The sequence below is a fragment of the Chrysochloris asiatica genome, unplaced genomic scaffold (assembly GCF_000296735.1).
Source record: "Chrysochloris asiatica unplaced genomic scaffold, ChrAsi1.0 scaffold00037, whole genome shotgun sequence".
NCBI lineage: Eukaryota > Metazoa > Chordata > Mammalia > Afrosoricida > Chrysochloridae > Chrysochloris > Chrysochloris asiatica.
The window spans coordinates 8,094,687-8,115,746 of NW_006408555.1; the positions used below are offsets into that span (position 1 = coordinate 8,094,687).

General features: G+C 47.4%; 1 protein-coding gene across 1 annotated transcript in view; it reads right to left on the minus strand.

Annotated features, from left to right (window-relative positions):
- Positions 1–635: 635 nt before the first annotated feature.
- BCMO1 (beta-carotene 15,15'-monooxygenase 1) overlaps positions 636–21,060 on the minus strand; it is a 34,109-nt gene continuing 13,684 nt past the window's right edge. The window contains exons 7-11 of the mRNA XM_006860298.1: positions 18,804–19,061; positions 6,212–6,317; positions 4,485–4,579; positions 2,750–2,861; positions 636–853 (exon numbers count right to left, since the gene is read on the minus strand). Of these exons, the coding sequence (XP_006860360.1) occupies positions 636–853; positions 2,750–2,861; positions 4,485–4,579; positions 6,212–6,317; positions 18,804–19,061 (789 nt within the window). The remainder of the gene's footprint in view (positions 854–2,749; positions 2,862–4,484; positions 4,580–6,211; positions 6,318–18,803; positions 19,062–21,060) is intronic.

Consider the following 21,060-nt stretch of genomic DNA (forward strand, 5'->3'; position numbering starts at 1 on the left):
CGACCCTGTTGGTCAGGGTGATGTCCAGCACATTAACCTTCGTGCAAAGGGTTGGTCTCATTGGTGATACACGGAGCACTGTCAGTCTATAAGCCGTCCAACTCTGCAACTCTTGTTTATTGCCTCAGAGGAGAGAAGCCGAAAGTAAAATAAGGACAGACCAGACTTTAAAGCTTTTATTATTTTGCATTAAGACATGCCTTCTATGGGTAACTACAGAGCAACACGCCTTCCCGACCACCTGCTGAACTAACTGGGAGTGGCAGAGAAAGCTGGACTTCAGATGTGCAGTTTGGTCCCTTGGAAGGGAGAGAGGGAGGGAAGAGCAATGATAAATGTGCATCTCTCTCTCCCCTCTCATATCCTAGGGATTGCTCACGCTAAGAACAATGAGAACAACAATTTAAGACGGTATCTGATTCATGGAGAGGCTCTTTAGAAAAAGGTCTTTCTAGAAGTGCTAGAATTATGCAATAAAGATTTGATTGATTTTCAAAGAAGGTTCTACAGTGAAAACAAAGTAAAGACTGCTGATGAGCTCTGCCTTCCATGCCGACAACTACCCTCCACCCAAAGGAAGCACCTACGTTAGAGGTTAGCTGGTTACAGTACATGCTCAGGTATCAGGTCCCCTTTCAGCACTGGGGAGGCTCAGTGGGGTCTGGAGCTTCAGCCCGGGGTTCCTCGCTGGGGGCCAGCTCCCTTGAGTCTGGGATGAATAACCCATGTAGATCCAGATGCATGTCCACCTTGACAGAGGCACGAGCCAATTCTGTGAAAGTTTTAGCATCCAGAATAAGTAGGAAAGGTGATTTCTGGGGATCGGTGGAGACAATGACAGATAAGATAACTCCTTCAAGGAAACAAAAAGAGACACTTTGTAAAGATGTAGCCTTGAGCTTCTTCCAGCTGGAGGGAGTTTCTCGGCCGTGTCTCCCAGCTCTTTGTGACTTGTGTGTGTCAGGTCAAAACAGAAGGGAAGTGAATTTGATGCCGTGGGAGCATAAGGGAAAGGCTAGGCACCTGGTTTGAGTGTTGGCTGGGCCAATCTCCTTTCCTCTCTGAGCCTCAGTCTCTTCATCTGGAGAGTGGGGATAATCCTACCCACCCTGCTGGGACTGCAGAGAGGATCTCTGGGATTGTGGGTCACGAGAGCATGGGAGCACTTTATAGAGTGTTAGTGCATGGAGGAAAGACTGCTTTCCTAACATAATAAAAGCAAATTATGGAAACGTGACTTCAGGGCTGCCCTTGGGCTAAGATTTATCACTGGCTAGTTCCACTCAAAGGCATGAGCACCTCCTGCACATGCCGTATTCCGGTAGCCTTAGTTCTGCCTTCTGTAAAATGGGGATATTCTAACTGAGCTGACACATGCACACATTTCAGGCAGGGAGGAAGCATCCAGAAGGCGCTAGCCATGCCTCCCTAGGCCACCTGGGTTTCAGAGAGCAGTCAGACTGGGATGGATTCTGAGCCTGTCCCTGAACATTCTGGGCAGGGGTGAGGCCAAGTCTCTCACGCTGAGCAAAATGCAGCAAAACTCACCACCCACAAGAGAATGTACATGAAGCATTCACCCTGTCAAGAGGGCCTCCTGAGGGGGTGACGGTGACAAGAAGGCCCTGGCCAGGTGGAGAGCCACTCCCTCTCACCTGAGGGAAGAAGCTGGCAGCCTCGGTGGGCAGAACCCTCTCTGACAGGTGCAGGCAGCCCCAGCGCTAGCTTGGCCAGGTGACACCCCTGCCCACGGCTCAGTTACCCTCCTTAGTATCTGTGGGGTGAGGGTAGGGCATTTCAGGGGCAAAGGCCGAGGCCAGGAAGGGAAGGTTTCCTGTGGAAACCTAGAATAAAGAAGTGGGTTGCAGAAACACATTTCTAGGCGTTTTGTGACCAGGTGAAACATGCTCATAAACTCCACTGTCTTGGATACGATTCAGACTCCTTGTGACCCAATAGTACAGAGTAGATCCGCTTCACTGGGTTTCCACAGCTGTAAGCGTTACGGAAGTACACTGGCACAACCTTCTCCCACAGAGCTGCTGGGGGATTTGAACTGCTGACAATTTGATGAGCAGCAAGCCGAGTGCTTAACCACTGTGCACCAGGGCTCTTTTACATATTTATAATCCCAAAGCCAAACCCACCAGCATCAGGAACATTCCAATGCAGAGTGACCCCTTAGTAGATTTCTAAGGCTGTGAATCTTTACGGGAACAGGAAGTCTCATCTTTTCCCTGAGGAGTGGCTGGTGGGTTTCAACTGCCACCCTTGTGTTTACCCTGCAGCACCACGCCACGACTCCTTGCATACTTGTTGCTGTTGTTAAGTGCTGTTGAGTCAGTTTCAACTCTCAGCAATCCTGTATAGGACTTCCAAGGAACAGCTGGTGGGTTTGAACCTCTGATTTTGCTATTAGAAATCCAGTGCTTATCCTACAGCACTGGTCAGCAAATAGGCTCCAGCTATTGTAATGACTTTGAAAATCAGGATTCTATGCCCTAGGACACTGGAGGGTTAGTAATGGAAAGCATGTATTCTCTGGACTCAGCTGACCACAGCTTTAACGCATACCTGCACCAGCTGTGGGACCTCAGTGACCTCATCTGTAAAATGGGCATGAAAACAGTAACTGCCTGGTAGGGCAGCTGCCAAGGAAGTGCCCTATTATTAGCCAGCTGTCCCCAGACAATGACTCTGTTGGAGCGGTGATCACCAGCATTGTGGGCCCAGAGTTCCTGAGTCCTACCGTCATCCTCGTCCACAGCGCCGGGTGTGGGCACGAACAGGGGCTCCGCCGGCCAGCAGTGCTCCTCTCCCCATTTTAAGGACGTCTTTGTGATGACATCGAATTTCAGTATCTGCACATCCAGAAGGGAGAAACATGGAGTGGCGTGTGTACCCTCCATAAATAGAAAGGCATTGAGGTTCACGTGCTGAGGAGATTTGCCAACCCCACACGTGGCAGAGTAGAACTGTGCTCGGTAGAGTTTTCTAAGGCTGCCACGTGATTCTTCCAAAGCACCTCTGGGTAGAGTCAAACCTCCAGCCTTTTGGTAAACAGCCGAGTGTGCCCACCGTTTCACCACCCCTTACATGCAGGCCTCTGAGGTGATCTCCAGTCATAGCCTCACAACCGAAATGAAAGAAGCTAATGCGTTTCAACGTCCAACTGTAGACTTAGACCGTTGGCCACCACACAGCCATTACTGTGCAGAGAAGTCTTAAACACAACCCTCCAGAAGCCATCTGGAATTTGACACCACAGTGCCATTATTCCACGAGCAAACCCAGAAAATATGTTCACAGCAAACATTGAAACACTAGCACCATCGCTCTCACTCTCTAATAGCTGGCTCCCCTCTGGGACATGGGATTAGTAGGGTGTGACTTGGGGTGTGTGTAGGTGTGTTGGGTGGGAACCTTAAGTTTTTGCTTTGTGAGTTTCTGCACTGTTTGCGCTTTTTTTAAAAAAAAAATGTTCATTTTATCATTTTTTAAAATGGAGCTATGACTGGACACTTAGCAGAGTCCCGGCCCCGCAGTCAGTGCCTAGTAAGAAGCCCCTGAAAGAACAAACATGAAAGATGCACCACCCGGCGCGTGTAATCAATGGCACTGAGCTGCGCATGTGCAGATGGTGGACATGCGCCAATGGCGTGTTTGCTTTCTCAGGTGCACCTCCGCGCTATTTCAGGCTGGGCTCGGTAAAACGTTGACTATCACAAGGGAACAAACCACACACATTTTTTGTTTCCCAGTGCATCTCAGAGTTACATCTGCATGAGACTGTAGTCTATGAATTGGCCGGGAACATGATGGGAAAAATTTGAACTATTGTGAGAAAGATTAAAATGATACACAATAAAGCGAGCATGGCTGCTGGAAAACGCCGATAGACTTGCTTTCTGCATGGTGGCCACAAACCTTCAGTTTGTAAAATAACAACAACAAAACAAGAAATCTTCAAAGTGCAATAAAGCTGTAAAACAGGTCTGCCTGTATATATTCTACCAGGATAAAAAAAATAATAATAACATCAGCAAGTTTCAGCTATATCCTCTCTGCTGGTGAGTTTCGTCGTAGCACATGGTGGTTATTAAGTGCCAAAAAATTGGTTCTGACTCATAGACCCTGTAGAGGGTTTCTAAGGAGCGTGGACCTTTCAGTTCACACCAACCTTGCAGCAAATTATCCCACAGCACTGTACGAGGACTCCACGGAAAGTGCTCAGTAAATATACACTGAAGAAAGAACTTAGTGGATAAACTCCATCCATGACTTCTGGTCGTCATTCAGCCCATAAGACATAGCTCCGTCTTTTAGATGACTTCCAATTTTATTGTGTCCCAGATTAGCCTTGCTAGTTTATCCACCCCATGCCCTCAAGGGGTCTTCTCACCTGACCTCCTCTTTTCTGATCAGATCTGAGGATTCAGCTTTGCTGTGGGCAAAGTCCACCTGTGACAACCTAGAATCAGTACCTTGGAGGGGATGGGACTCCACTGAACTTCAGCAGCAAAGACATATCGGTATGATTTCCCGTTGTGAGCGTAGTTGATCCGAGGTAGCTCTAAGCCTAGACAGAAATGGCAGAGCTGAGGAGGTTGAGAGGATGCTACGTGCCAAGCTGGGCATCCTTTCTACCAAGATAGCTGCCAATCCAGGGTCCCTGAGTTTGGTTTGGGTCCTGGATTGGATCAAAGGGACTGTAAACGCCTAAGAACAAGGTGGCTAATGGGCCAGGGAGAGGGAGCTCTGAGAATTGCTTTGGCTCTATTAGAAGGTTCAGGAGCAAGATCATTTAGACCTGGGATCTTAAAAGAAGAAGCATCTTTAATTATCCAAGATAAAAATCAAAGAGAGTTACATGATTAAAATCAGAGGCTACTGCAATTTTTTTTCTAGCAGGCTTCTAAAGAGTGCTGGTATGTACATATGTATGCACGCATGTGTGTGTGCCCGTGTGTGAGTGGCATGTTTGTTGGTGTCAAGAAAAGCCATACAAGCAGTATGTATGGGGAACAGTTAAATAAGTGTAATAAATTCATATAACAACATATTGTATAAAAATAATGTTTATAAAGGATTATATATTTAAAACAAAGGGCTTTTAATAACATGGGAAAGTACCTTACCATAAGGTTATTTTAAGTGCAGAATTAATCTGGTTATAGAATTACTGCAAATAGAACAGAGGTATTTCTAGGGTTATAACTTCCTGATGGTTTATATTTTACATTGTACATTGTCTATTTTTAACATAGGGTGACAGTGCCCCCCGGGGAACACAATGGTTATTAAACTTGCACCAGGCAGATCCCCAGCCATACCGAGGTGGAAAACCCTGTTCTCGTGAAATGAATTTGAGTTTTAGGGGTATACATATTCTGCATTGAACTCAACTTCTTTGGAACCCCAGTTTTCTCATCTGTAAAACGGAGCTGATAAAGCTCATTCGCTACCACCCATCTGTCAGCACCATGGGGGCTTTTGTGTTGTTGTGATGCTAGAAGCAATGTGTGTTTTTTTTTCAAATACCTGCAGGGTCACCTATGGTGGGCAGATTTCAGCAGCGCTTCCAGATTAAACAGACTAGGAAGAAATGCCTGGTCTACTGAAAATGAAAGCCACACGGATCACAAGAGAACATTGTCGCTTGCTCTAGACATGTCACCAGGAAGGAGTGATTGCTAGAAGAGGATGTCACATAGGTGAACCAGAGAACCTTGGTGGCCTGGATTGGCACCACAGTTCCAACATGGGATTTGAATATGCTGATGATGGTGAGGATGATGCTGGACCATCATCAGCAGTTTTTCACTCTGCTGTATATGAGGCTACCACGTGTCGGAACAGATTGCTATCTATCTCTTCCTATCTACCACCTGACAACAACAACAACAACAACACCTAGTTCCTAGGGGTACTGTGAATGATCGATGCATTGTGCCTTTTCAGTTAGTCAGTAAATTGCAGAATCTGCAGACAGCAACATCTTTCATGAATTTGGAGACAGATTAAAACGAACAGTGCCAAATGCTTTTCACTGGGACAACCCACAAGCCCTCCACTTTATCCCTGGTTCCAGGTCCAGAGATAGCCCATTGCTATCAGTCATATAAACAGACTGCGGGGGCGGGGGGGAGTTCTTCATGAAGACCTGCCCCTTTTCTAACTGTCGGGGTGTTGCGGGAAGGCTGCATTTTACCTTCATAAAGCAATTCTGGCTGGCAGTAGACTACGTCGTCTTTTTCCTTCAGGGCTGTTGCTGTGGTAGACGCCAGTTTGATTAAATTTGAGCCCACCTCCGCATCCTGAAAATAATCCGTTTTCAAAAAAAAAAGGGAAATTTGTTTTGCACAGCACACATTTGCTTTACTGTCTCCATTAGGAAAAAGCTTTATCACACATCATCTTATTCTGACCTCACATCAGCCATGGGAAGAAGCCAGGATCTTGTTGCTACGCTTGTTCTCAGTTCAAAAAGAAGGCTGATCAAGATGAAGTCACTCCCCCGAGGTGACAGAACTGGCAGGTGGCAGGCCAGGCCACTCAACCCTGTGGCCTTTCTTCCCTACTCTGGGCCTCCTTGTCCCTCACTGGTAAACTTAATGTGCTTTATAAGAGTAAATTCTCACTTTGTAAATGCCAGGTGATTCATCTGTGAAACACTTCATCAGTCATTAAAAGGTTGTTTATAAGAGCATAAGGAGCTTATGGTATATTACCGAGTGAAGAAGCAGCAGACCAAATTGCATACGCAGCTTGAACTCAACCATATTAAAAAAAAAAAAAAAAAGCACAGAAAAGAGCCTGTTGCCGTATCTGCAGACAGGAGAGACACACCAAGTGGGAGCAGTGCAGGGGGTGTTGGGGTCAGGGGGAACTACCATTGCTTTCTCTATGCTGATTCGTGTGTTTGTTACTTTCTCCTGTGAGCATGTATCATTACTGAAGCAAACCGAACAGGCAATAAATATCTTTCAATGGTATTCGTTGATCTCAAGTTATAATCTGACTTTGGTCTGTTCAATACCTACTGGCTTCACTGTAACCCAGGAGAGAGCTTTCATGCAATCCATTAAATTGAACATTAAATATAAATCTACTAATCTGTTTGGGGAACGAACTCTGGTAGCGTAGTGGTTATGAGTCGGGCTGCTAACCTCAAGGTCATTGGTTCAAAACTACCAGCCATTCTACGAGGGAAAGATGAGGCTTTCTGCTCCCGTAAAATTTCCAGCCTTGGAAACGCTATACCGGGTCACTATGAGTGGAAACCGACTCCATGACACACAACCATCACTGCACTGTTTAGGAGTCCTGGTGTGGCGCTGTAGGATAAGCACTGAGCTGCTAGTCACAAGGTTGGCAATTCAATCCCATCAGTAGCTCCTCAGAAACCCTATACAAGGTCTCTATGAGTTGTCACCAAATTGATGGCACTTAACAAAAACAACTGCAATAACAAAACACCTGGAATCTTCATGTGGTGCTGTTGGATAAGCACTGGACTGCTAACCCACCAGCCGTTCCTTGGAAACTCTGTACAGGGTTACTATGAGTTGGACCCTACACCATGGCACACAACCATTGCTACTGTTTAGGAGTCCTGGTGTGGCACTGTAGGAAAAGCACTGAGCTGCGAGCCACAAGGTTGGCTCCTCGGAAATCCTATACAGGGTCACTATGAATTGGAACTGAATTGACGGCACTTAACAAAAACAACTGCGATAACAAAACACCTGGAGTGCTGGTGTGGTGCTGTTAGATAAGCACTGGACTGCTAATCACAGTGTTGGTAATTCAAACCTACCAGCTGCACATTGGAAACCCTACACAGGGTCACTATGAGTCAGAACCAACTCAACAGCACAGGAACAAATCCAAGGTTTGAGGAGCCTTGGTGGCACAGTGTGTTAAATGTCTGGGCTGCTAACCGTGAGGTTAGTGGTTCAGTCCTGTCAGCAGTGCTATGGGAGAAAGAAAAGGCTCTCTGCTCCCGTTAGATTTATAGCCTCGGAAACCCCGAACAGGGTGGTTATGAGTGGGAATCACCTGGAACATATTCAGTATTGAACCTGCAGCGAGTCACTTAGGCTCTTGGTAATTGGTCTGTTTCTTCACGTGTACAATGAGGACACTCACAGGATGTCCAGCATGCAGTCACTGTGCGGATGACACGAGGGCACCCAGGCAGGAAGCTTACAGGAAGCACTTGACCAACGTCAGTTGCCGCGGCTCTCCTGAGACCCCTAGTGCTGGGGGAGAGTCAGGGGGAGACCCTGGAGGCCGTTGAGGAACAAGACCTGAGGTCCCAGCCTTCCTGGACTTTACTCCTCCATTTAAACTTTTCTCTCCTTCTGAATTTTCCAGGATGGAATTTTATCATAGGCTCAGCAATGGACTGAAAACCACAAGTTCATCAGTTCAAACCCACCAGCTGCTCCTTGGAAAACCAATACAGGGTTGCTATAAATCGCATTCAACATTTTACTTTAGCAGCTTTCTGCTGGAAACTGAGGATGGGGGCATAAGTTTAGTGCATTCTAGTCTCCTGGCATGGTGCTGTAGGATCAGCACTGGACTGTCCATCACAGACTGGCAGTTCAAACCCACCAGCCACTCCTCAGAAACGCCATACAGGGTCACTGAGTTGGAGCCCATTCGACAACACTTAACAACAACAGGGTATAAACTGCAAGGGTTCTTAGATATTTGTTTAGTTTAAACCCTACATTTTTGTTAGAGAGAGCTGGAGTCATGGGGAGAAGCCGAGCCCAGAAATAGAAGCAGAGGCAAAGGCCCTGTGGATGTAGTCTCCAGGCATTGGTCCCCAGCTGTGATCACCTTTTGATGGAACCTGTGGTTTAAGCAATTCCTTGACCGGTCCTTGCAGTGAAGGAAGACTGGGGCTGCATTTCATGCATTGTGTGGCTCCCAAAAGTGACTGTAAGCATCAACTTACTGAAGAAAGTTCAGTTGCCAAGAGGCAAACATGTGCTCCTCAGAGGGGATGTAAGAGTTACAGATAAAATGCTCTGCGGTAGCCCTGCGCCCACCACATCAGCAGCTCTGGGGGCCTCTAACTGCTCCAGTCCAGGGGCGGACCCTGCCTGGCTGGGCATGTGATGGCCAGAGGCCTCCTGTGCGTGTCCCGGACTTGAGTCTCAGACTCAGTCTCAGAAACATCTTAGCGCTCCGTCTGAAACTGGTCTGACAGGTTGAGGGATAAGATGTGAATTTTTCCACACCGCAGCAGTAACAGACGTGACTCGGCTTCTTTCAGGGCAAACATGCTCCGCTCCAGGAAGACAATGCTCCCCAGCCAGAATGGAACAGCTTCCTGCAGGTTTGCCTGAAATCCCCTGAGAAACAGGAATTTCAGTAATCCTCCAAACATAGGCTTTGGAGTCAGGCAGCCCCTGGTGAATGGGAGCAGATCCTCAATCTTACCGAACTATTCATCTGTAAAGTGGGGGTGCGACTCATAAGTGAATGGACTGGTTGGGAGTATTAGGAAGGTTGCTCCAGCCTGCCTTTGAGGATTATAAAGGATTAAATGAACTAATAGTATGAAAACTCCTGGCACAGTGCCAGTACTCTAGAAGTTGAAGCTAGACAGACGTGTGCTCAAATCTCTCAATAACTGCAGCATTGGGCAAGTCACTTTCTCTCATCCATGGACAAGGGGACATATTACAAACACCTCAGACGGTTGGGATTCAGATGAGTTAAGAAGAAATGTACTTACCCTTTAACAGCTGCCAAAATAGGCAAAGCCCTGAGCAAGAGAGTAAAGGAGGCCCCCTCAACCCTATGTCTAAATAGATTGAGAAAACTGTGAAATAAAAAACCATCCTCTCTCCTGCCAGGCTGTCCTACTGCTGTGGACTTGCATGTTGCCACAGCGCTGGCATTTTACATACCAGCAGCATCCTCTATGGCACACAGCTGTGCATGGAGCTTCCAGACTGACAAAGTAGGACGAGGGGCCTGGTGTTTTGTTTCTGAAATGAAAATCCTCTTGATCACAAGGCAACACAGCTTTAGAAGTCGAGCCCTCCAGGTCGGAAGGCACTCAAAACTCACAGTGGCTGCAACAATGGACTTGAGCAATATTTTGCACGGACCAGGAAATATTTCATTCTATTGTACATGAGGTCACCGTAAGCTGGAGCCAATCAGCAGCAAGTAGCAACGCCAAAGATGCTCTGCGGTTGTACTGCACAACACGGCAACCACTAGCCATATGTGGCTACTGACATTGGATTTTAAGTTAGTTAAAATGGACAATCCATTCCAGGTGCTTAATAACACATGCAGCTAGGGGCTGGCTACCTATTGAAAAGTGTAGGTAAATAAGTCTATAGCACCGATCTGGGAGGTCAAGTGCTCGGACTTCCGGGAGTTCTGGACTAGGGTGGTCCGGCTTCCTCTCCCATTCCAGCTCCATCTCTCATTCTGAAGGGTTTTGCTTGTACCCTGCAGTGAGGCTCCAGCCTGTACAACCAAGGCAGCCGCCAGCCCTAGCCACCTCAGTGTGTGCACATCAGAGTCAAGGCCAGTCCTCAAGAGGACAAGGGTAGCCCTGGGCATAGGCTGGGGGCGTTTGGACTGGGAAGTCAGGTCCTAGGTTTTGGAGTATGGTTGGGGCCTAGGAGGGTACTGTTCTGCCCTGGGCCCCGTGAACCTGTTACCCCGGGCTGTGCTGGAGTAGATCTGAATTAGGGACCTCCAAAGTATCATGTCCAGCACGGTGACTCCTCTAAGGTCCCTCTGGGATCTAAGAACAGAAAAGGGATTGAATATAGTGCCCAGCACAGAACAAGCGGTTGGCAAATGGTGGCACCTTTTTGTGCTATGTATTCAAGTTTGCACTTGCAAGACAATCTTCTGAGTGGGTAAGTTGAGGCGACCCACCAATAAGAGTGCTTGGGTGGTGCAAATAGTTAATGCAGAGGTTGGAGGTTTGAGTCCACACAGGAAGTACCTCAGAAGAAAGGCCTGGTAATCTATTTCTGAAAAGTCAACCACTGAAAACCCCAGGGAGCATAGTTCTATTCAGCACACATGAAGTCATCTCAACAGCAACTGATTCAGTCTATTTGCTTGTGTCCTGTTATGTCCCTGACATTGCTCCCATGTCTGGATGGCTGCTGGAAAAGAAGTAAAATGCTCAGTGTGATCCCATCTCTGAGGCTGTTTGGAGGCCTCCAGCGGAGGGCAGGGAAGCCTTCAGGACTGTCTGTACATGCCCGCTCCTTCCCCACCCAGCTCTCCTCCTGCTGGGCCCTGCCTTAGACACCCCCGCTCCGCCCTACATAAACAGGCCAAGGATGGCAGAGGCCCTGCTGGCCCCACCTTCACTTTGACCCCAGCTGCCCGCCCCTCTTCAAAATCTGGGGCAGCCTGGAAGTCCCGGGCTTTAAGTATAACTGACTACCGTCTGTTCTACAGATGTCCTCCATGCTAAAGGAGGCCCTGTGCCCTTTTAGAGACCCTGCCTTAGGCTGCTCCCTCGCTCAATCATACTAACTATGGGCTGACTGAGCACCCTCTGACAGCGAGTCTGTCCTGGACACAGGAAATGAAATGGTGAACAAGAGAAAGAGAGGCCCTACCCTCTCAGAGCTGATAGGAAGAGAGACTGGACAAGTACAATCTAGTTGAAGTGGATACTGAGTGAAAGTAGCAGAGGGCCAGCCCTCCGTGCGCTCCACTGAACTGAGCGGCCTCCTGAGGCTGGGAACTGAAGGGAGAGTGGGAACCAGCTGGACCCGGTGGTGCCTACCTGCTGGCTCTCACCTGGTGGTTCTCACCTGGTATTCTCACCTGCTGGCTCTCACCTGGTGTTAGCATCTGCTGACTCTCAACTGGTGGTGTCCACCTGCTGGCTCTCACCTGGTGGTTCTCACCTGCTGGCTCTCACCTGGTGTTCTCACCTGCTGGGTCTCACCTGCTGGGTCTCACCTGGTGGTGTCCACCTGCTGGCTCTCACATGCTAGCTCTCACCTGATATTCTCACCTGCTGACTCTCAGCTGGTGGTGCCCACCTGCTGGCTCCCACCTGGTGGTTCTCACCTGCTGGCTCTCACCTGGTGTTCTCACTTGAGGGCTCTCACCTGGTGGGGCCAACCTGCTGACTCTCGCTTGGTGTTCTCACCTACTGGCTTTCACCTGGTGGTTCTCACCGTGACTGCACTTTGAAGCCACACCCATGCCTGGACCTTGTCCCTGGAGACTCTGACTTAGATGGTCCAGATGCTGTCCTGTGACACTAACGTGCAGCCACGAGGACTGGAGTAGGAGGTGCCATGGGAAGAGGGGATGCCAGCATGCAAAGGCCTCCAGACCAGGACAAGGGGCAGCCCGTTCTCCATGGACACACCTCCAATAGGATTCAGTCAGGGTAGTCAGTTGTGACTTCCAAGACCATGTTTGCCTGAATTGCTCATTTCACTATGCAGGTGGAGCTACTTGAAAGTGAATAGGAAGCCATTTTTAAGGGACAATAAATAGCAATTAAAAAGCGTGGCCAGACGACCTTTCCCAGAGCTCGCTCTTCTTGGCTACTTTCAAAGCAGTAGAGGGCTCAGAGGGTGGCTTTTTAAAGTATGCGTGCTAGACTTCTTAGCTTAGTTCCAAGGAAGCAGGTCACTTCTCCAGCAGGATGAAAGGCCGCGAAGCTCCAGGGTGTGTGGGAAATAGGAGGGTGTGTCCTCTCTGTGTGGCATCCCTTGGCTGAGGCCGGCTGCCATGAGGTGGAGGCCAAGCCATGTGGTTTGCCATGGTGTGCTTTGCGGTAGCCCCTCAGCCTCGCCCTTGCGTCCTGGAACCATGAGAAGCAGTTGGACATAGATTTTGGGACGAGTTTATGGGACACAATCGTTTGTTCTTTCAATAGCCATGAGTCACATGGGGAGAAAGGACAGTTCTTATTCCTGTCCAGTCTTTCTGACAGTATCAAGGAGAAAGTCTCAGTTAGGTGTTACTATGTCTTTAGCACTTACTCTGTTCTCCCCACATTCTAACCATTTTTTAAGTGGACAGTTCAGTGACATTCATTACATGCCACATCTTGTGCAACCATCACTATCTGTCCCCAAAACTTTTCCATCATCCCAAACAGAAGCTCAGTACTCCTGGAGCAGCTAACTCCTCATTCACCCTCTACTAAAACCTCTGTCTTCTGTGCACTTGGGTATTCTAGATATTTCATACAAGTATAATCATGCAACATTTGTCCTTTTGGATCTGACCGATTTCACTGAGCACATTCACAGGAGGGATCAGTTCCCAGAGAAAGACAGGCTGTTTGGTAAAGTGGACGGTCAGCTAAAAGTAGGAAAACCTCCAAGGAGATGGATTGAAGCAACGGTTCCAACATAGCAGCAATTGTGAAGATGGTGCATAGGGTCGCTAACAACAACAACAACAACGACGTTTTCAAGGTTTCTCCATGGATGTATCAGAACTTCATTTCTCTTGGTGGCTGAATAATATCCTACTATCTTGTGCTCTGGTAGCGTAGTGGTTACGAATCGGGCTGCGAAACTTAAGGTCAGTGGTTTGAAACTACCAGCCGTTCCACGGGACAAAGATGAGGCTTTCTACTTCCGTAAAGATTTACACCCTCGGAAACCCTGTACAGGGTCGCTATGGGTCGGAATCGACTCGACGGCACTTAACAACAACAATCTTGTGCTCTAGTAGCGTAGTGGTTACGAATCGGGCTGCGAAACTTAAGGTCAGCGGTTTGAAACTACCAGCCACTCCGCGGGACAAAGATGAGGCTTTCTACTTCCGTAAAGATTTACACCCTCGGAAACCCTGTATAGGGTCGCTATGGGTCGGAATCGAGTCGACGGCACTTAACAACAACAATCTTGTGCTCTAGTAGCGTAGTGGTTACGAATTGGGCTGCGAAACTTAAGGTCGGCGGTTCGAAACTACCTGCTGCTCCGTGAGAGAAAGATGAAGCTTTCTGCTCCCGTAAAGATTTACAGCCTCGGAAACCCTGTACAGGGTCACTATGGGTCAGAACCGACTCAACGGCACTTAACAAAAACAACAATCTTGTGGTGCTGTGGGTTACGAATTAGGCTGCTAACCAGAAGGTCAGCAGTTTGACTCTACCAGCCACTCTGTCTGAGAAAGATGAGGCTTTCTGCTCCCATAAAGATTTAGTCTCACCAGCATTAATAGTGAAGTTCAAAAAGAGAGAGAACAACAAATGCTCATGAGGGTGTGGAGAGACTGCGACCCTCCTTACATTGCTTGTGGAACTTTAGAATGGTTCAGCCTCTCTGGAAAATAGTATGGTGCTTCCTCATTAAGTTATAAATAGAAATACCTTATGTCGCAGCATATATCTGCAAGACACATGAGCCAGAACACAAGGAGATATATGTGTGCCTATGTTCATCACAGCACTGTTCACAATAGCAAAAAAACGCATAAATCTGAGTGCCCATCAATGGAAGAATGGAAAAACAAACTTTGGTACACTTACAAATGGAATATTATGCAATGTTGAAGAACGATGTATCTTCAAAACACCTCAAAACATGGGTGAATCTAGAGGACATTATGCTGTATGACATTAGTCAATCACAAAAGGATAAATATTGTATGAGGCCATTATTGAAAAAACTTAAGTAATGGTTTTCATACTTAAAAAACAAAACAAAACAAAAAAAGATTTGGTCTCATAAGCTCTATGTAGGGTCACTATGAGTCAGAAATGACCCCATGGCAGTGGGTTTGAAATGTATGGACCACGTTCTGTTTATCCCTTCATCTGTTGATGGACGTTCGACTTGCTTTCCACCTTTGGGCTATTGTGAACAATGCTGTAGTGAACATTTGTTCAGTCCCTGTTTCAAGTCTTTTGGGTATACACCAAGAAGTAGAATTGCTGGGATAAGCACTGGACTGCTAACCATGAGGTTGGTGGTTCAAGTCCACCAACACCTCCACAGAAGAAAGATGAGACCTTCTGCTCCTGTGAAGACTGGCAGCCTCGGAAACCCTATGAGTTGGCCACTATGAGTTGAAGCTCACTCAACGGCAGTTAACGACAACAAGAGGTTATGATGACTGTTTGGGAGACTCCTAAGGGGCAGATCTGTGTTGGAAGGAGTGCAGCTAGAGTGCTCCTTGGAGGCCAAGATGCCCAAACATCATCTCTCACACTTCAGACATATTGTCAGGAGGGACCAGTCGCTGGAGAGGGATATCATGTTTGGTAAGGAGGAGGGTCAGAGAAAAAGAGGAAGACCCCAGTGAGATGGATTGGCAAAGTGGCAGCATCAATGGGCTCAAGCGTGGTAACAATTGTGAGGTTGGCCCAGGACCGGGCGGTGTTTCGTTCTGTTGTGCATAAGGTCACTATGAGTCGGTATTGACTTGATGGCACCTAACAACAACAACAAGGGGCAATTTTGATAGATTTTTTTCATAATATACAGGACAATCACAGAGACTTATTATGAAGAAGTTTTCAGAAAATTGAAACTGCATTAGTGAGATAAAGATCATAAAAGTTGTTCTGAGGAATTATGTTTCCCATCACTACAATGCACTTGCTCATTCTTTGAGGGTTGTTGTTGTTGTTAAGTGCCATCGAGTCGGTTCCGACCCATAGTGACCCTGTACAGGGTTTCCGAGGGTGTAAATCTTTACGGGAGTAGAAAGCCTCATCTTTCTCCCGCGGAGCGGCTGGTAGTTTCGAACCGCTGGCCCTAAGGTTCGCAGCCCGCTGGCCCTAAGGTTCGTAACCACTACGCTACCAGAGCTCCTTATTCTTTGAGGGTAGCAAGGGCTATTTTACAAAATTCCTTTGGGAAATATTACGCTATCTACCCTACAGCCTTGATCTTGGCTCTTCAGACTTCTTTTTAGTTCTCAAAACTCAAAGATCATTTAAAAGGAACACAAGTTGAGCTCCTTGAGGATGTCAAAACTGCCGTCTTATAATACAAATAGTTGTTATTGTTAAGTACCGTGGAGTCGGCTTCGACTCATAGTGACCCTACACAGGGTTTCCAAGGCTGTAAATCTTTATGGGAGCAGACCGCTTCATCTTTCTCCCGCGGAACCACTGGTAGTTTCGAACTGCCGACCTTGAGGTTAGTAGCCCGATTCGTAACCACTACGCTACCAGAGCTCCTTAATATAAATAGAAGAACACAGAATTCTTCAAGGAAGGTTTACAGAGATGGAAACGCTGCCTTCAAGTGTCTAGACCTGGATGGAGGATATGCTGAGAAACAATGGCTTTGTACTTTAATATTTTTGTTTAAGGCCTCTATGATTTTGTAGCTATGCTTTTTGACTGGCCTTTGTATATATGAGGGCCTGTTCCTCAGGCTGTTTGGACCATTGAGTAAGATACGGTAAAGAGAAAACACAGCAAAGCACCTGGCACAAAGTACGCATCCAGTAAATGAGAGCCATCAAAAGTTAATTTAATTTAATTTGGTTTCATTTAAATTAATTAAATCATGATGTCAGGGAGTTCTGGAGCCAGAAACCTCCACAGTCTCTCCAAGTCAAACCCAGAGCCCAGCAACATGCCCTGAAGGAAGAAAAGGTCTGGCCCAGTGGTCATTTTAAATGCCAGGATAGCAGGGGATTGGATAAGCCTGTTAGGCAAATAATTAAAATAATGCTGGAGAAGAATATTTAATGTCATGGGGAGATGTCTAGATAGACAAATAGGTGAGAAAAAATTAGAATGCACATATTTGGCAGCAAAAAGAAATAGAGTAATTGGTAAAGTGTATTTCACAAAAACTCATGATCTGCATCCTAATAAGGTGAACAGTGTCTGGGGACTTCAAAACTTGTGAATGGCCACCTGAGACATAACAACAGGTCTCTACTCACCTGGAGAAAAACAGCAGGAAGGTAACCAACTGATCAGAAAAGAAATACATGTACATGAGCCACAAGCTCAACTCCCCTGAGACCAGAAGAACTAGACAGTACCTGGCTTCAATCACTGAGTCTTCTGATTGGACTCACAACCGATGAAATGGGAGATTAACATGGAGAAGACCAAGAATTCTAGCAGAAATTTAAAATCCAGACACAGGAATAGGCGAGAACAGAGGACCCCCGAGGCTCTCATCCAGAGACATTCTTTAAATCTAGAACCAAGCCTCAATTTCTTAAGATCACCTTCTAGCAAACTAGCAGACCTAATGGTCAACAATGTCTGATAAGAAAAGATGAGATGACCAGGAGACTGGGAAACCAGAACACTGGAGGAGGAACCAACAACACAAAGATAAAGTCTGTGCATTGGAATGAACGTAACCAATGTCACCGAACAATTGTCAAATGGGGACCTAACTTACTATGTAAATTCCACCAAAAACTCAACACAGTGTTATTTTTTAAATTCTATGAGAAGCAAATAAAGGAGCTCTGGTAGCGTAGTGGTTATGAATCAGGCTGCAAACCTCAAGGTCAGCAGTTCGAAACTACCAGCTGCTCCGCGGGAGAAAGATGAGGCTTTCTACTCCCGTAAAGATTCACAGCCTCGGAAACCCTGTCCAGGGTCGCTATGGGTCAGAACTGACCCGACGGCACTTAACAACAACAATGAGAAGCAAATAAAGAATACAAAGACTAAAAAGAAGGAGGAAAAAGATCGTACTGATACATGCCACACACGGATGAACCTTAAAAACATTATACCAAGTAAAAGAAGCTAGTCACCAAAGATTACATATTGTATGATTCCACTTATAAAAACATCCAGAATAGGCAAATCAAGAGAGGCAGAACATAGATTAGTGGTTGCCTAGGACTTGGGTGAGGGGATGGGAAGGATGGAGGTGTGTGATGGTTGTACGGCTCTAAGAATGTACTAAAAATCAACAAATCGTACGCTTTAAATGTATGAATCGTATAGTGTTCTTACTGTTGTTAAGTGACATCCAGTTAGTTCTGACTCATAGTGATCCTGTATAGAGTTCCCAAGGAGTGTCTAGTGTGTTTGAACTGCCAACCTTGCAGTTTTATTAAAAAAAAACAAACCCCGGCATTGCTTTGGAGTTCATTTCACCTCATGGAGACCCCAGCTGTTAGAGGACAACTGTAATCTTTATGGAAACTGATTGCAACTGGGTGGATTTGAACTACCAACCTTTAAGCTAGTTGTTGTTAAGTGCTGTCAAGTATGTGCCCTGTTTCTGAGGAGCAACTGGTGGGTCTGAACCACTGACCTGACGGTTAGCAGTCCAGTGCTTATCCTATGGCACAACAGTTGAGTGCAAACCCTTAACACCACCCAGGGACCATGCATATACAAATACACACACACACACACACAGAGCTACATGGTATCCTGGTGTGGCACTGTAGGATAAGTACTGGACCGCTAATCACAACGTCGACAGTTCAAACCCACCAGCCACTTCTCAGAAACACTACATGGGCTCACTCTGAGTCGGAACTGCTGGACAACAGTTAACAGCATACATGTGTCTACACAGGAGAGATTGGGAACCAATACAAGTATTCCTACAATGATCGCTTTCGCTGCTGGGTTTACGGGGATGTTTTCTGTTGTTCCTTTTATGTATCTATATTTTGTTCTTTTCACGTATCTATATTTTTCACCAGGACTATGTATTTTTAAACCTCTGTAAAAGTAATGAAAGAAGTTTCCCGTTTTTCTCTAAGGATTTTTGGATTTGCAAGTCAATCAAATCTGTACCAAGGGCACTTCCTAATCCTGCCAGCATCTAGGCAGCCCTGGAGGAAGCTTCCTGTGAAGTGATTACCTTGTCGACATGGAGTGGCACAGCGAACCTCTTGAGAGTGGGTGTGGAGGTCAGCCTGGAGTTCTCAGCGAAGTCCTGGTTCAGGTTGGCCAAGTAGAAGAGCTCGTAGAGGCTGCTGTCCTTATAGGCGATGACGTCAAACACTATGCAGTCGTCCTCCTCGTAGGCATTGATGTGATGGAAGACGACCATGGCGTCGGTGTAATACTGGCTCACCACAGGTTTCCTAGTCCTCAGGTCAATGATGTGGATGTGAGTCTGAAAGAAGTGGACACTGAGTGCTCAGCTCCTTTGGGCATCTCGGCTCTGTGCCTTCCCGGTTCTGGGCAAAACCCAGCTCTGTCATCCAGCAGCTGGTGCCTCTGCAATGTCCTTCCCAACCCTGAGCCTGTGTCCTACCTCAAAAACACCAGACACCAAAGGCGTTCAGCAAATGGGCGCTACTAACTGCTGTATTTCTGTGACCATATCTTTGGGGTGAGCAGAGAGAAGCTTTACTGCTACAGTGCCCATGAGGACAGTGTTTGGGAGTGAGGGTGCACTGTCCCCTTGGGGCTTCTGGCTGGGCAGCGCCAAGTCAGCTCCCTGGCAGTGGACACACTGGGCTGACCCTCAAGGCCTCCCTGGGCCCTATCCAAGGCCCTTCTCGGATCTCACCTCCACCTCAGAGCCCTCTGTTGCCAGTTTGCCAGGGTGTGGTTACCACAGCATTGCCAACCCCACCTAGCCTGGAGGGCTACAGAGTAAGGTGACCCTGCTCCCTGTGTAAGGACCTCATCTCAGGGGAGTGGCCGCTCATTAGGCAGCTCTCTGGGTGTCACAAGCAGCATCACTGGGGGAAAGGGGGCGTAATTAGCCCTATTTGCAGCCCCCATTGCCTAACACAGAGGGCAAGGGGGTGTGTTCTTTCTTTGCGCTGTTCTGACCTAACCGTACTCCTTCTGAGAGGGAGGGGCTGCTCTGGCTGGTTTGTTGGTTTGCATTTTTTTGCCACCTCTTTCTTCCCTGTCTTGTTGGCTTCTTTCTCCCCTTCCTCAGAGTCAAACCATGGGTTTTAAGAGGGGGTAAAGAAGAGGAAGGTTTAGATAGCATTGGAGAGGTTTCCATATGAGAGCCATCAAGGGGTAAATTATGCTCAGCCTGCCCCATGATGCACCATGATGCCAATCTCTTCCAAATGCATTCTGAAGCCCTGCCCAGGATTTTCTGCCCTGGCTTCTAAGGGCCAGAAAAGGCCAGGGCCCTGCAGTCTTGCTACAAGCTGACGAGCTTCTCAGAGGTGTGTGTGTTGCAGGGGACGGGGCTGTAAAGTACACAGAACTTCAGCGGGTTCCCCGCCCCCATTCAGGTACAAGGTTGCGCTTTGCTTTAGTGAGCTCAGCTGATACTGCCTCTAATTTTTTAATTTTTTAAATAAAGGGCAGTTTGTGGCAGCCCAGAGTAAGAGCACGTCTGTCCTCACTACTTTCCAACAGTGAGAGCACCCTTGGTGTCTCTGTGCCTTGCTTTGTTCAGACATTTACATCGTGTGGTTGTACAATTCAGAGGCCACAGGACAGTGTCAGCATCATGTGGACATGCTCTGGGACCCCAGACAATCTGTGTGACTTGCTGCCCTGCTTTATTGTGTGCATATGTGTGTGGTGGTGGGGGGGGCAGGGTCTGGAAAGGAACCTCCAGTCTCTCCCAGGTCTGCTTGTATGAGGGCTCTATTAGCGTCAGCTTTAGGGAACGGGGGAGACAAAATAAAACCAACCGCTACTTTGGAGTTTATATTCTAGCGCGGCAAGGCAAGCACTAAAGGATGACACATTCATTCAGAGAATAGCTCCAGAAGATGTGTGTGTGTGTGTGGGGGGGGGAGGGGTGTCTGTTACAGACAGGTTACTGCCGGGGGCCTCAGCTCAGCAAAGTCCCCCTGTGCAGGGAAGACAGAGAAGACCTGAAGGCGGGAGCTGGGGGCAGAGATGGGTGTTGTTTGGCCAGTTTGAGATCCAGGAACTACTGGAGGCCAGGAGAGCAGGGGTCACTGGCTGAGCTGAGGCCTGGTAGGGACTTAGAGGTCACAACAGAGACTGTGGACTTTACTCTGAGGAAGATGAGCAATCACTAGACGATTCTGAGCTGAGGAGGTATCTGGCTTAACCTCCCTAATCCTCAACATCTCTGTCTGCCCCCTGAGTGGAAGGAGAGGGGGTTTGGCATCCACTGGGGGAGACAGGGAGGGGGCTATGAATGGGAAGGGGCTTTCCACATG